The sequence below is a fragment of the Mustela erminea genome, chromosome 8 (assembly GCF_009829155.1).
Source record: "Mustela erminea isolate mMusErm1 chromosome 8, mMusErm1.Pri, whole genome shotgun sequence".
Taxonomy (NCBI): Eukaryota; Metazoa; Chordata; class Mammalia; order Carnivora; family Mustelidae; genus Mustela; species Mustela erminea.
The window spans coordinates 103,233,725-103,249,236 of record NC_045621.1 but is presented as its reverse complement, the minus strand read 5'-3'; the positions used below and the strand labels follow the sequence as shown (position 1 = coordinate 103,249,236).

The window sequence follows — 15,512 nt, the reverse complement described above, 5'->3', positions numbered from 1 at the left end:
AGCCCCACATGCAAAGAAATGAAGTTATATAATACATATTCCAATGAAAGTGACATGCTTCATTGGCCTAGTATTTCTATCATGAAAGTTAAAATGTCAAGTGGGTGAAACAAAATTCTCACAATGATTTCACATGACTAAAGTAAAAAGCTAATTTATACAGACAGAAGATGAGAAATTTCTATGTTCTTCTAAAAAAGGAGCCGAGCTTTCCAACCAAGGCCTGGCAAAATGGCTCCTGCAAAGAAGGGGGACGTAAAGAAAGGCAATTCTGCCATCAATAAGGCAGTAACCAGAGCATACACCAACATTCGCAAGTGGATCCATGGGGTGGGTTGCAAAAAGTGTGGCCCTCCCGCACTCGAACAGATCTGTAAATCTGCCATAAAGGAGATGGGAACTCCAGATGTGTACACTGACACCAGGCTCAACAAAGCTTTCTGAGCCAAGGGAATAAGGAATGTTCCATACCCTATCTGTGTGCAGTTGTCCCAAAAACACAACAAGGATGAAGATTCCCCAAACAAGCTCTACATGTTGGTCACTTCTGTACCTGTCTCCCATTTTCAAAAATCTATAGTAGGGCGCCTGGGTGGCTCAGTGGGTTAAGCCTCTGCCCTCAGCTCGGGTGATGATCTCAGGGTCCTGGCATCAAACCCCACATCAAGTTCTCTGCTCAGCAGGGAGCCTGCTTTCCCCTCTCTCTCTGCCTGCCTCTCTGCCTACTTGTGATTTCTGTCAAATGAATAAATAAAATCTTTAAAAGAAAATCTACAGTTAATGCGGATGAGAACTAATAGCTGACTGTCACAAATAAAGGTATAAAACTGAAAAAAAAAAAAAAAGGATGGGGAGCTGAGAATACTATACAATTCATAATAAACAGAAAGAATTTGACCAATCATATTTTATATTGAGACAAAAGCACACACAGAGAGAGGCACACACAGGAGACAGAGAGAGAGAAACACAGAGGTTTCCCCGTCCCAGAAGTATCTTCAAATTCTATCCCTTATGTATAAGCATCTCACATGGAAACATTGACAATTCTGGAATTTTGATGATGTGGTATAATTTATGTTAAAATACAGGAAGTAAGTACGTGGTAGTAAAGAGATTAAGTGTTACTGGATTTTATTTTTGCAAATCCATATGATAAACCCTATATGCTAAGGATATAAAATTAATGCAACTTAATATAACTATTTTAGACCCAATCTTCAAAGCCTAACACACACAAAATAATTCCGCCTTTCAAGCAATGAACTATTGTTTACAAATGAAGCATATGCCCCAACCAAAACAGTTAAGGTACCAAGGTTCAAATAATGGCTCTTTCCACCATCAGTACATCCTACACTAGCATGGACAACCATTGCCCCAATTCTTCAGTCTATGTCTGTGAATACACAATAAAGGGATCAAAGCTGAGGATTAGCCTTCTCATTCCTGTGAGGCCAGTCATCACAGTATTTTTCTTCCTCCTGAAACCCAAGACACCTTAATCCTCCACTCCTTTCCACCACCCAGTTCATCTATTTTCCTGTTTTGGTAAGATGGAAAGTTGAAATGCATGACATCAGGATACATAAAAGTGATAAAGCAAGACTATTAATCAAAATAATTATTAGCATATCAACCAAGTAAATATGCAAAAATCTAGTAAATAAAAAATACTACCATAATTAAGGTCAAGTTCATTGCTTTATCTCATGTCTGCCTGCCCTTCACTCAGAAGACACTTCAGTTTTATATTCTGACATGTTTACATGGTATCTTTTACATCCTGGACAAAGATAACCCAAGGGTTATAAGTAATATTTTCTGGGTCAGCATTTTAAATAAATTTTAAAATTCCCCCTAAAAAATGAATTATAATGACAATATTACAATATTAGAAAGTCTGTGTAAGAGATGCCTGGGTGACTCAATCCTTGGTTAAGTGTCTGCCTTAGGCTCAGGTCATGATCCCAGGGTCCTAGGATCCAGCTAGTATTGTATAGCATCAGGCTCCCTCCTCAGAGGGATTCTGCTTCTCCCTCTCCTTCTTCATCCTGTCTCCCCCACTCGTGCACTCTCTCTCTGAAATAAATAAAATCTTAAAAAAAAAAAAAAAAAATGACTGGGCTCCTGGGTGGCTCAGTGGGTTAAAGACTCTGCCTTCGGCCCAGGTCATGATCCCAGGATCCTGGGATCAAGCCCCATGTCAGCGGCTCTGCTCAGCAGGGGGGCCTGCTTCCTCCTCTCTCTGCCTGCCTCTCTGCCTACTTGTGATCTCTGTCAAATAAATAAATAAATTTTTTAAAAAATATGACTGTGTACTATTTTTAAAAATATAGACATATACCCAACACGACAAGTAGAGTTTCTGTTTTCCTCTGTAAATCCATTTAAAAAGTATATATATGATTACCCTATCAAGGTCAAAAGGGTTAGACTATACTCAGGGACAGGTAAAAGCCTTTGAAGTGGTCTTACCATCAAAAGAATAATTATCGGGGCGCCTGGGTGGCTCAGTGGGTTAAAGCCTCTGCCTTCAGCTCAGGTCATGATCCCAGGGTCCTGGGATCGAGCCCCGCATCAGGCTCTCTGCTCAGTGGGGAGCCTGCTTCCTCCTCTCCCTCTGCCTGCCTTTCTGCCAACTTGTGATCTGTCTGTCAAATAAATAAATAAAATCTTTAAAAAAAAAAAAAAGTCATCTTAAAAAAAAAAAAGAAAGAATTATCTTAAGAGCTTGTGTATTTTCATGTGTGAAAGTGTAGTTTTGCTGTGTTTCTGTTTCTCTGTTCATAAAAGTAGAGATGAAACATAACTAACCTAATTAAAGATGTTAAAATTAATTATGTTAAATAAAATTAAACAAAGCACTGAAGTTGGATCACATGCTGGTGGCTCCTTCTGATCAAAAAGATAGTGAGCAGGGCGCCTGGGTGGCTCAGTTGGTTAAGCAACTGCCTTAGGCTCAGGTCATGGTCCCAGAGCCCTGGGATCGAGTCCTACTTCGGGCTCCCAGCTCCATGGGGAGTCTGCTTCTCCCTCTGACCTCTCCTCTCATGCTCGCTCTCTCTCTCTCTCTCTCTCTCAAAATAAACAAATTAAAAAAAAAAAAAAGATAGTGACCAAGTAAGGTATTTTTTTTTTAACGATTTATTTATTTATTTGACACAGAGAGAGAGATGACAAGCAGGCAGAGAGGCAGGCAGAAAGAGGGGAGGAAGCAGGCTCCCCGCTGAGCAGAGAGCCCGATGCGGGGCTCGATCCCAGAACCCTGGGATCATGACCTGAGCTGAAGGCAGAGGCTTTAACCCACTGAGCCACCCAGGTGCCCCCCAAGTAAGGTACTTCTGAAGGACATTAGTTCCCTAATCTAGAATGTATGACCACTTACCGTTTAGGCATAATAAAATGCAGAATATAAATAAGCTGATGACAATTTATTTAATTTAGGATGAACTACATGTAAATTCTTTATAATTCTGGAAACATGTATATCTTCAAAGTATCAGTATCAAGAATATTCACAATATTCGAAATGAAATCCTGGATCATATAGGGATGTTTATTGTAAAATATTGTATATTTATACAATATACAATATATTGTAAAAATAAACAGATTTGATTCTACTACCATTCAGTGTTAGCCCTTTACTTTCCCCACCCCCTGCACTGCCTTCTCTCCCTACCAACCCACCAATCCAGTTTCTATCATCAGAACTTTACAAATGAACTACAACATAACAAGGTTTTCAAAGAAAGAATAATCACGATGTAGTTCTTCCATCATGTAAATGTAACAGTACTGATTAACTCAACCTCTAGAACAGAAACGACCACTTTCAATGTAAACTGAAGACGTTACTCTTCTATTACAATCCTTCCCTATTTCCTGAAGTTAAGATTCTGCTAAGATACATATATATTAGGCATTGTTCAGCAGTCTAACCTTCAGATTTCAAGATTAATTTTAGAGTACAAAAAGTCAAACCTCAGGACTTCCTAAAAGACCTAAAAAGCTTTATTACTATACTTCTTTGGTTTCTGTTATAGAAACATTTTTTTTCTTTTTTAAGATTTTATTTATTTATTTGACAGAGACAAAGACACCGAGAATGGGAATTCAAGTAGGGGAGAGGGAGAGGGAGAAGCAGGCTTCCCGTGGAGCAGGGAGCCCAATGCGGGGCTTGATCCCAGGACCCTGGGATTATGACCTGAGCCAAAGGCAGATGCTTAATAACTGAGCCACCCCGGCACTGAAAATAGTTCTTAATCATATTCACACCCATGAAATCTTTTCCTGAATGACACAAATCAGAGTTTCTGTGCTAAAATGTTATGATTCAAATTCCCTGCTTTAAAGAAAAAAATCACCATCAACAATACCTGACAATTATAATCTGAGCTATGTAAAGTCTAAAATAACTATGAAAGATATACATTAGTGGCCATTTTTAACTATGCTTTATGATGGTAAGATTTAGGTAAGGAGGTGGGTTATTTAAGGTATGCACCTGTTCATATTTACAGGATGTGCTAAAGAATACTTTGAGCTTATCTCCTTAAAATGATTGTGATAGGGGAGCCTGGGTAGCTCAGTGGGTTAAAACCTCTGCCTTGGGCTCAGGTCATGATCCTGGGGTCCTGGGATTGAGCCCCACATCAGGCTCTCTGCTCAGCAGGGAGCATGCTTCCCCCTCTCTCTTTGGCTACTTGTGATCTCTATCTGTCAAATAAATAAGTTTTTTAAACATCTTTTAAAAAAACGATTGTGATGGGTAGCTCAGTTGGTTAAGCACCTGCCTTAGGCTCAGGTCATGATCCCAGGATCCTGAGATTTGAGCCCCCATGTGGCTCTGCTCAGCAGGGAGCCAGCTTCTCCCTCTCCCCCTGCGGGTCACTCCCCGATTGTGCTTGCCCATGGGCGCACGCAAGCATGCTCTTTGTCAAATAAATAAAATCTTAAAAAAAAAAAAAAAAAAAAAAAGTTTGTGATAAAAATCACAGATTGAAACCTGCCTAAAAATTTCATTCCTAGATCTTAACTCAATTTTGCTTACTTATATTTTCTATTGACAACCTGTATTCTATTTGCAACCAACAGTCCAGTAATAAAGCCCTCTGAAACATGTATCTAGCAGAGAGGGATTAGACCAATCTCAGAAGTAAATAGGATGGTATATGGGTTAGGTTGTTTATAATACAGCTTCATTACCTTGAAGTATTATGAATTCTCAAACTATAAAGTATCTTCAAATTACCATATACACAGTTTTAACATTTGGAAATTGTTAAAATTTCTAAAAACTGTAAAAAGGCAAAAAAAAATGTTTCCCTTGTCAGTTCCCATTACATTACAAATGCACTTTTTCCAGATAATCTGCCTTTATGAATTAAATCAAAGAGCCTGGATGATTACATCTGAAGTTCATAAAGGACCAAAAGAGTAATATATCTAACCCATTTGAAAGTGATATGGTTTGGTCTTTGTAATTTTTATTTTAAAGGTTGTACGAGGCTAGATTATCAGGCTGCTGCAAATCCGGGAAATCTATCAGAGGCATAAGATGGAAAAGAAAAGAGAAAATGAAAAGACAAAAGTAAATACATTTTCCATTTTGTACAACCATTCAGTAGTAATGTAACTAAATTTAGTTAACTACTAGTTAACTACTTAATCATGCAAAAGTAACCATTCAGGTTTATCTCTCTACATTATCTCTCTACATGAATCACATTATTAATGTGATTTCTAGACCTTCCCGTAAATTACCGAAAGTTTGTTTGTTAAAAAGTAAAAGTACTTTTAATTAAAAATTACATTAATTATGATTTTAGAATCTTAGGCACTTAACTGAAATTAAGGCAAGGATCACTACAGAAGTATTAAAAATGGTATAGAAAAGTTTGTTTGTTAAAAAGTAAAAGTACTTTTAATTAAAAATTACATTAATTATGATTTTAGAATCTTAGGCACTTAACTGAAATTAAGGCAAGGATAACTACAGAAGTATTAAAAATGGTATAGAAAAGCAGCTATATCAAAGTTCACCAAAGACTGAGACATTGTGCCTGGACATGCCTCCTCCATAGTTGTGATTAGTGTGTCTGCTTCTTTTCACCTCAATCTATCTGGATGGTGTGGGGATGAGAAGATAACAGGAAGCTTTTTACACAAACACAAACCTCTCTCCTGAGACATCTTCTGAGTGATGTATCAACACATTAAAATCCTGAGAAACCTTTCCAAAATTACAATGATATATACATACCCTTTCAATACAAAGCATTTCTCATTATCATTGATGGCATATAGCTTTCTTCACATTCTTTTCCCTTTCACAGAAGAACCCAATTACAAACACTACACAACTACTGACGCAATATAAAGTAATTTCTCCCAAATTCTCCTAATGTGATCAATCTTCTATGTATAGAAAATGTATACCATCAACTTGCATGACAAAGAGTCCCAGTGTCTAATGGGCTTAACACTCATATCTCAGTCATGGCTGCATGGCCAGGAAAATGAACATCATGATGGACTCCTGCATTCTTCACATTGTGCTCATGGACAAAGTCAGTGTAGTTTCTATGTGCAGGCTGGGGTGGGGACAAGGCCCTTGTGTTCCACTGGTTTCCACCACGTTGACAGCAGTCACTGGCAGCAGAGAGCCTGGATGGTTGGGAGTGGGAGGGGAGCACAGTTAGTCAAAAGGAATAGGAGAAAATGGATGTGTAAGAGGTAATAAAGGAGAAGGGCAGTGTGACCTGCATGCAACACTGCTGTAAGTAGTTATTGACATTTACTCCATGCAATGACATTCAAAAATAAAGGAGGGGGGTAGAATCCAGAAAGTTATATGTAGTGGAAAAACTCAATATGCAAATATGAATAAGTAACCAGAGTCAGTTTAGTGAATTAAATAAAGAGGAAATTTCACAGAGAACAAAACATTCTATCTGTCCCTGATGCTGGTATCAAATTCAAAGTTAAAAATGAAAAAAAAAAAAATAGTTAAAAATGTTGTTTGAAGTTCTAATGAAAAGGAAAATATATTTATAATCTACTTAATTCAAATATTTAAAAGGACACTTCTGTATTATGGACAAAAGCATATACAGAAAAGAGTAATTGTGAAAATTATTCCCCAAATTAGGTGATTTCACAAAACTGAAATCCAGGAAACAAAATTCAGAAAGAACATTAAAAAAAAAAAAAAGAAACAGGTAATTTTATGTCAATGTTTCCAATTAACAATGAAGAATCATTGTTCCTTCTATAATCAAAGTTCACAGGACCTCAAAATGAAATTTAACAGGTACAGATAATGTGATTAAGATTGTAAGCCCCTCCAAGAAACAGTTTAGTTAAGTATATTAAGATACTCTTTAATCACACAGTGCTATAGAACAGGCTTACAAAACTATGAGAGGGAAGCATGCATACAAGCAGTTCCTGGTTAGAAACAGAGTCCTCCAGTAGAAAGACATATCTGTCACAGAACACCAAGATTTTGTAACACAGCAAAAAGGGCAGCACATATTTAAGATAATTATAAACAACAACAAAAAAACACCCCTTATGTCTAAAGATAAATTTTTAAATACAGTATTTTTCTAACTCAACTAAAACATGAATCCTCACCTTTTTTTCCTTCAGGAAACTGAAATTAGCTAAAAGGATTTTTCAGAACAAGCCTGAACGCTTTTTTACTTTAAAATCGTATTTTCTTCAATAGACATAGAACTTGTTCACCAAATCTACTCCATAATATTCATGACCCTCAATATACAGTCTATGAAAATTTAGGAAATTAATTTAGGTTTATGTTCTCCCTGATATATGCAAGATTTCCCAAATATTATTCACTTTTGTTGTTGTTGTTGTTTATAAATGGTTAAATGGATTTAATATGTAAATTGTTTCTCAAAAGGTGATACTCTGAATATCAGATAATTCTACATTACTGATATACCAAATCATTCACCGAAATAATGGTGTCACTTAGAAGATATCAATGAGAGAATAAAGAACTGAACATGAAGTAGGTTTAGATTAAAATGGTTAGAAATTATCTACCTGGTAATAGTCTGTTATTCTGCCCAATTGTTCAAACCTTGGGAGCATTTCCATATTTTAACATCACTTTCTAAAGGAGGACTGTTTTATATTCATTTAAGAGCATTAGTAACAATAAAAGCATGCAGAAACAAAAAGTGAAATACAGAATGCACTTTAAATTCAGACTGGGGAATCCATTAGCTCCAAGACAGATCAGTTCTATATTCAGTTCCATGCCACTGCTGCTGACATACACTGAGGCTCATTAAGTTTTCAGATCGCCATTTTACTCCATTTCAGTAAAGGAGGTCTCAGCACAAATACATAACAGAAGGACACATAGCTCCAAATTTTTCATTTTCCTTAAAATTCAATACTCTCAGATTCAGTATTGTCTCTTTTAAAGGCTGTGTCAAAGGAACTACATAGTGCCTAATAAATTAAATAGATTTAAATATGTGCCCATTAAAATTAGAAAACTCAATAAAGATTTAGTATCATAATATAGTATGCAAAACCCACCCCCCAGATTCTCATTCCGTATTAATATAAAAGGGGTAAGCATGTATTAAGGGAGTTCTTTTATAGTTGAAATCTGGTTTCCTTGCCAATAGGACTTGGTGGTAACATCAAGGCCATAAAACATAGCTGCTTACTGGAGATGTGTTTTCAGTAAGAATTGAAGAAACTTTTTAATGGCTTATAAAAATAAAGACTAAAATTTGATATTTAGAAGCCTCACTGTTCATACTTTAGGTGTGTGCCCACATGCACACACACACACAAAGTACTCCTCTATCATAATCCCAGGTAAAAGGAAAAGAAGAAATAGATAAAGAAAAAAAATTCCTTCAATCTTAGAAACTAATCAAGTTATTTGGAACTGAAGTAAAAGTATGCCCAACAATGAAGAGCAAAGCACCTTGCAAGTTAGTTAAGCCAAAATAACAGTGAAAAACAATTACATAGCAAAGACTGAAAATAATCACCAACCACTGTTGACCCACCACCATGAAGGAAGAACTGGTTGCACAGAAAGCTGACCAAAACCTTGAGATCACCACAGAAACTCATTAGATTTCAGGTACTTAACAAACTAAGAGCAAGAGAAAAAGAGAAAATTCCTATGAATTACCAAAGTTCATTTCATAGACACACAACTTGAACAGATGCAACCAAATGACCACTCAACCAAATAATTGCCTAGGAGCCCTCCAAGCCAAATACATTTATTTGGGAAATGATGAATCCTGCTGATTACACTCCAATAAGTCACAAAGTATTCACATTTGTGTACTAACTATGAATGTAAAAAAAATTAAAAAGACCCTGGAAATCTAAACAATTAAAGTATCTTCTCTGTGATCAGATTATCTCTCCATCCCCCAAAATGGAGTATTTTAAAATTTTGGTTTATTTTAGGTTATAATCATGTTTCCCTTTGGCTTATCTTCAGTCTTTAATGAAAAAACACATCCAAAAGCACTAGCATTATGTTGTGTGAAACAGATGGACATATTTTCCTTATTAATCCGAGAAAAGGTTCTACTGACGAGCATTTAAAGTCCTTTTCAACAGAGAGCAACCCACCACTTCCAATCATGTTAACCAAAATAAGGAGAGATGTCTGATGTTCTCCAATTAAATAACTGCATTCCCTTCTTCATACATATCCCTTATTTTCCCAATCCCAATTATGACTGCTCAGTAGTATGTTTCTGTTCAGCTTACAAATATGAATAATTTGTTTTCAATCATATTTAAAATATTCTAAGATTATGGCTGGGAATTTAGAATACCATTAAGCAAGCAACATTTTATTCCGGTTTAAAGAGTTAACAAACCATTTCCTGTCATGCTGGTCTATTCCAGGATTCCTTGGAAGATTCTCTATCTCTGCCAGCACAGGACCAGAGGGAACAGAAGGAATCACAGGCAGAGTAGATTTCACATCCCAAGCCTGTAGGTTATAAAATTATAAAAATCATCTATTTTGCCTGACAAAGATTTCATCACCAATAAACAGAACATTAAAATGAAATACTACCTATGAACATAGTGCAAACAAATGCTTGAATGTTATGTACTACCTCATAGATAAATAATAATCCAACTAAATATTAGTTATCTTATTCATTATATAGGATTTACAAGAATGGAAAATGTTCTATAGAGCACCTGTTCTATTTACAACATCTCATAAGAGCAGAAGGTTTCATTATCCACTTTACAGATTAAAAAAAAAGAAAATGCGCAAAACTTTCCCAAAGTTATACCACTTAAAAATTCAATTAATAGTACCACTATCTGTCATAACTGAGTAGTGTTCCAGTATTTAGAAGCTTAAGATGATCTCACCTGTTGGGAGCCATTACTTTGGGTTGAAACATTATTGTGAACACTGTAATGGATAAAAATATATATTAAAAAACTATATATAAAATTCAAGGGCTTCACATTGTAAAATTATACATATAGTAATGAAGGTAGCTTTATTTTTAAAGTAATTGTTTTGCTGCAAATAAAGAAAATTACTGTTGGGGGTGCCTGGGTGGCTCAGTGGGTTAAAGCCTCTGCCTTCAGCTCAGGTCATGATCTCAGGGTCCTGGGATCGAGCCCCGCATAGAGCTCCCGGCTCAGTGGGGAGCCTGCTTCCTCCTCTCTGACTGCCTCTCTGCCTACTTGTGATCTCTGTCAAATAAATAAATAAAATCTTTAAAAAAAAAAAAAAAAGGAAAGAAAATTACTATTGGAACCTAAAACTAAGAATGTAAGATGCCAGAAAACATTTGCTTTTATAGACAAATACTTGTTTTTCTATAATCTGCTCATTTGAGATTTCCATATACCTATATTTTAATTGTGCTTAAAATATGTAGTTCACTACTAATCTTGTTTATTTATTGGACAGTATCTGTTAAGGATGGCAAAATGCAGAGAAGCACAAATGATACCTTAAATTCAAGAAGGCATTAAGCACAAATATCCAATAAACTTACCTGTGTCACTTCTTTTGTATATTACTACCCTCTCAAGATATTCTAATGTCAGCAATAGCTCAACATTTTAAAACTCAAAAGGCCTTAGTATAAACTTGCTTTCTAACTTTAATTGTATACTTTCCACTCAAAGTCATTTATAAATATGTGTTTAAATTTTTAGTTTAGGCTGTATTCATTTCCCTCCTCCATTGTCTTCCCACAAAAGAGCACTTAAACTCAGTCAAAAACAAAATAAATTAAAAAAAAAAACCTCATAACAGCTAAAAAAGAGAACAAATATTCAATGAAATAACTCAAAGATGACATATGATCACAACAAAATGATGGGAATAAAGAGTTAATGGGCTTCAGACCTTCTAACATAAGCATACATGCATCCTGAGGTATAAAATTCAACTAAGATAACTGAAAATATGTTCAAAGTTTTACACACACACACACACACACACTCCTGAAAAGTGAGAAAACAATTTACTAATTTAATGTGAGCACTAACGTTCCAGGAAAAAGAGATAGGAAATTAAATGTATTCAATCCTTTATTTTTAAATTATTGTCTTTCAGGGATAAGGAAAGAACACTTAAGGCACCCCAAGGAGATTAAAAGGAAACCACTGCCAGTACCTAGCTGCCACAGATCTCTTCATAAGAAAATCACACCCAGGGACGCCTGAGTGGCTCACAGTTAAGCACCTGCCTTCGGCTCAGGTCATGATCCCAGGGTCCTGGGATTGAGTCCTATATCTGGCTCCTTACTCAGCAGGGAGCCTGCTTCTTCCTCTCCCTACCGCTTCCCCTGCCTGTGCTCTCTCTCTGACAAATAATAAATACCTCTTTAACACAAGTAAGCAAAAAATACTATACATAGCCAAGATGTCATTCGAGTAAAAGGAAATGGGCAGGGGTACCTGGGTGGCTCGGCTGGTTAAGTATCTGCCTTCAGCTCACATCATGATCTCAGGGTCCTGGGATCAAACCCCAGGGAGCCTGCTTCTCCCTCTCCCTTTGTCTCCCCCTGCTTGTGCCTGCTCTCTCTCATGCACATAAATAAAATCTTAAGAAAAAATAAAAAGGAAAAGGAAATGGGCAAAACTTCTCAAACAAAACTCTGAATACAGCATCTAGGAGCCTTCTTTAGAGGGGTGGGAACAAAATAAAAACAATCTGATGAAAGATAATCAATTAAGAAAGAACTCAAGAATGAAGAGGCTGGGGTGCCTGGGTGCCTCAGTTGGTTAAGTGTCTGCCTTCAACTCAGGTCATGATCCCAGAGTCCTGGGATCAAGCCCCACCATCAGGTTTCTTGCTCAGTGGGAGTCTGTTTCCCTCTGATGCTCCCCTCTGAATTTTTCAACTACCCAACTCCGCACCCATGCTCTTTCTCTCAAACAAATGAATAAAACCTTTAAAAAAAAAAAAAAAAAAAAAGAATGAAGAGGCCTTGCTAAAGGCTAGGTGATGAGACATGAACCCATTTTATATCTTATTTTTTATTACCTATATCTCTATTACAAATTGAGTCATCAGAACTTGGAAGTAGCATGGGTTCAAATCCAAGCAGTGCCACTACCACTAGTTCTACTCTCTAAACCTCAGGTTCTTCATTTGCATGAAACTGTTAGGGGGATTAAATGCGTTAACATTAGCAAAACACAAAGAACAGTGATAAGAAAACTGACCAAAAAAAACAAACAAACGTAAAAAAAATACTGGTTAGTGTCTAACTTGTTGTCAACACAACTGCAAAGAATATACCTGTCAGGCACGATTTCTTTGGGCTAATTTTGCTGCTCCCAGAAAACATTATGCTGGTTTAAGTAACCCATGATCCCAGATATTATGAAATCTCATCCAAGCTGCTGGATGAGGCCCTCGGTTACCTTTGAAGCTTTTCCTTTAACTGAGAATAACTCTGGCAAGCGATAAATAAAATAATGAATAATGAATAATTATAATTATATGAATAATTAGTAATGATTATTCATTAATAATAATAACATGAAAAAACTGCTTATAATATATGATCTTAATGATTAATGAGATCACAGCCCCATTTCCAAATAATTTGAAATGTAGGAAGCATTTTCTCATAATTACACACATCCTTCACTTCCGCTAACACATAAGTAGGAATAGTACTCACTACTGATCTAATTCAAGCTTCCCCTTTCAAAGGACTATCTGTAATAACTGACCCCCTTTGCTCTTATACTCTCTGTATTCATCATTTCCTCCTTCATTCCTTTTTCTCCTCTCTTTTCTATCTTCAAGATTCCGTCAGCTAAGCCTGTAAAAAAAGTACTGATCACTGAAATGTGATCTATTCTTTATAATGTCACCTCTTCTTAGGATATTTTTTATTAGTAAAGACCCATTGGGAATAGTTAGGAAATAAAATAATATAAGGAAAACCACTGACATCAGCCAATTTCAAAACCTGTTACTCAAATAGGCATAGTACAAGGTCAAGAAGCTTTTAGGTCAAATAGCTGTGCTTTTTCAAACAGTACTGTTTTTCATGGTTCATTGGAGCAAAACTGTTCATGCAAACAGAACTAAAAGGGCAAGAATGAAAGGGCATTCATGCCAGTCCAAACTCAGGTTCTCTCAAGTAGTGTTATAAAGAGTATTAAATAACCTTCAGGAGAGCTGGGTCCCCCTCTACATTTCATATCTAAAAGTTTATTGTAATAAATAATAACTAAGTATCATTGCTTACATATCCCATTTCTGTTGTGTTTTCCAGAGCCAAAGCATTTTTCAAGTGAAGATAATAAAACTTCATTATTAAAATTAAATTAATCTTAATTCTAAGAAAGAGACGATATAGTCATACTTAAGTTTTTGGTCAGAAATGTGTATCTCAAAAAAAAGGTTTTTAAATTTTTTTAAAGATTCTTTTTTAAAGATTATTTGAGACAGAGAGACACAGAGAGAGAGAGAGAGAGGATAAATGTGTGCATGAGTGGTGGGGAGGGGTAGAGGGAGAAGCAAACTCCCCACTGAGCAAGGAGCCCCAAACTGGGGGTGAAGACCCGGAGATCATGACCTGAGCCAAAGACAAGACACTTAACTGACTGAGCCACCCAGGCACCCCTCAAAAAATTTTTCAAGGACAAATCCTTGCAAATAAAAACCTGAATTTTTCAACTACATATTATTGCTTGAATAATATGTTTACATTTCTGGTATAGATATATATATATATATGTATAGAAGATAACACCAGGTTATCTTCCTTATTTTAAGCTCTAATAGTCTGTCCCAGTCTCCTTTTCAGGTAAGCAAGACATACTCCATTAAATAAAAAACAAACAAAATAGTTTAAAAAGTACAAAATACCTCTAACATTTTCTCATCATTCTTCTTAAAAGCATAGCCTATAAGTAACTACAATGAAAGTAAAAGTGTACAATTCAGGAGACAGAAAACTTTACCTAATTAAAAATTCACAATAGAGAGAATAGCTCACTTCCTCCGTACTCTATTAATTGATTTATTTTTAACAGCCTACTGACAGCTAAAGAAACTTCAGGAGAAGTGCTTTTGTGATGAATCACTAATCACAGCCCAACTTTACTGGCTTTCCAAGTTGGGGGAAAAATGCATCTCAAGGAGACGCTAACCATACTCAGTACCTCCAATCAAACGATTTCTCTTTTTGAAGAAGCTCTAATTATATATCCACTATATAAGAGTAGACCAATTCAAGAGTTAACTAGATTTGCAAGTATGTCCTGAATCTGATACTTTGATGGACATTCCAGGAAACTGACACATACCAATAGTTAAGCATTATATGAAACTATACATTGTAATATGTACTATTAAAATTAATTGATGGGGCACCTGGGTGGCTCAGTGGGTTAAGCCTCTGCCTTCGTCTCAGGTCATGATCTCAGGGTCCTGGGATCGAGCCCCGCATCGGGCTCTTTGCTCAGTGGAGAGCTTGTTTCCCTTCCTCTCTCTCTCTGCCTGCCTCTCTGTCTACTTGTGATCTATGTCTGTCAAATGAAAATAAAATCTTAAAAAAAAATAAAAATAAAATAAAATACAATTAATTGAGTCACCAGAAGTAGAACTTCTGGAATGGTGATTTGAGGACTCTCTACCCAGTGAAACAAACATTTATCTAGTGAAAATTATTTTTAATTTTTTTTAAAAGATTTTATTTATTTATTTGAGAGAGAGATAGTGAGAGAGAGCACGAGAGGTAAGAAGGTAAGAGGGAGAAGCAGACATCCCATGGAGAAAGGAGCCCGATGCAGGACTCCTGGGATCATGACCCAAGCTGAAGGCAGTCGCTTAACCAAATGAGCCACCCAGGCGCCCTGAAAATTATTTTTAAAAACAATCACGAAAAAGCACACATTAGTGAATAAACATTTATTCAAGAAAATCTACTAAATCTTATAGCTGAGTCTGGCATTTGAGCCACAATGCTCTCGTT

General features: G+C 36.2%; 1 protein-coding gene and 1 pseudogene across 10 annotated transcripts in view; one reads left to right on the top strand and one right to left on the bottom strand.

Moving 5' to 3' along the window:
• The window catches only part of EPB41L5 (erythrocyte membrane protein band 4.1 like 5), a 144,688-nt gene that overhangs the window by 65,284 nt on the left and 63,892 nt on the right, over positions 1 to 15,512 (bottom strand). For 9 of the 10 annotated variants that reach the window (XM_032353885.1, XM_032353889.1, XM_032353883.1 and 6 more), the window contains 2 exons: positions 10,420 to 10,462; positions 9,906 to 10,021 (listed from right to left, as the gene is read on the bottom strand). In XM_032353885.1, the coding sequence (XP_032209776.1) occupies positions 9,906 to 10,021; positions 10,420 to 10,462 (159 nt within the window). Of the gene's footprint in view, positions 1 to 6,326; positions 6,673 to 9,905; positions 10,022 to 10,419; positions 10,463 to 15,512 lie in introns of those variants that run through there. The other variant, XM_032353891.1, reaches the window with a different exon arrangement.
• LOC116596859 lies at positions 232 to 6,410 on the top strand (annotated as a pseudogene).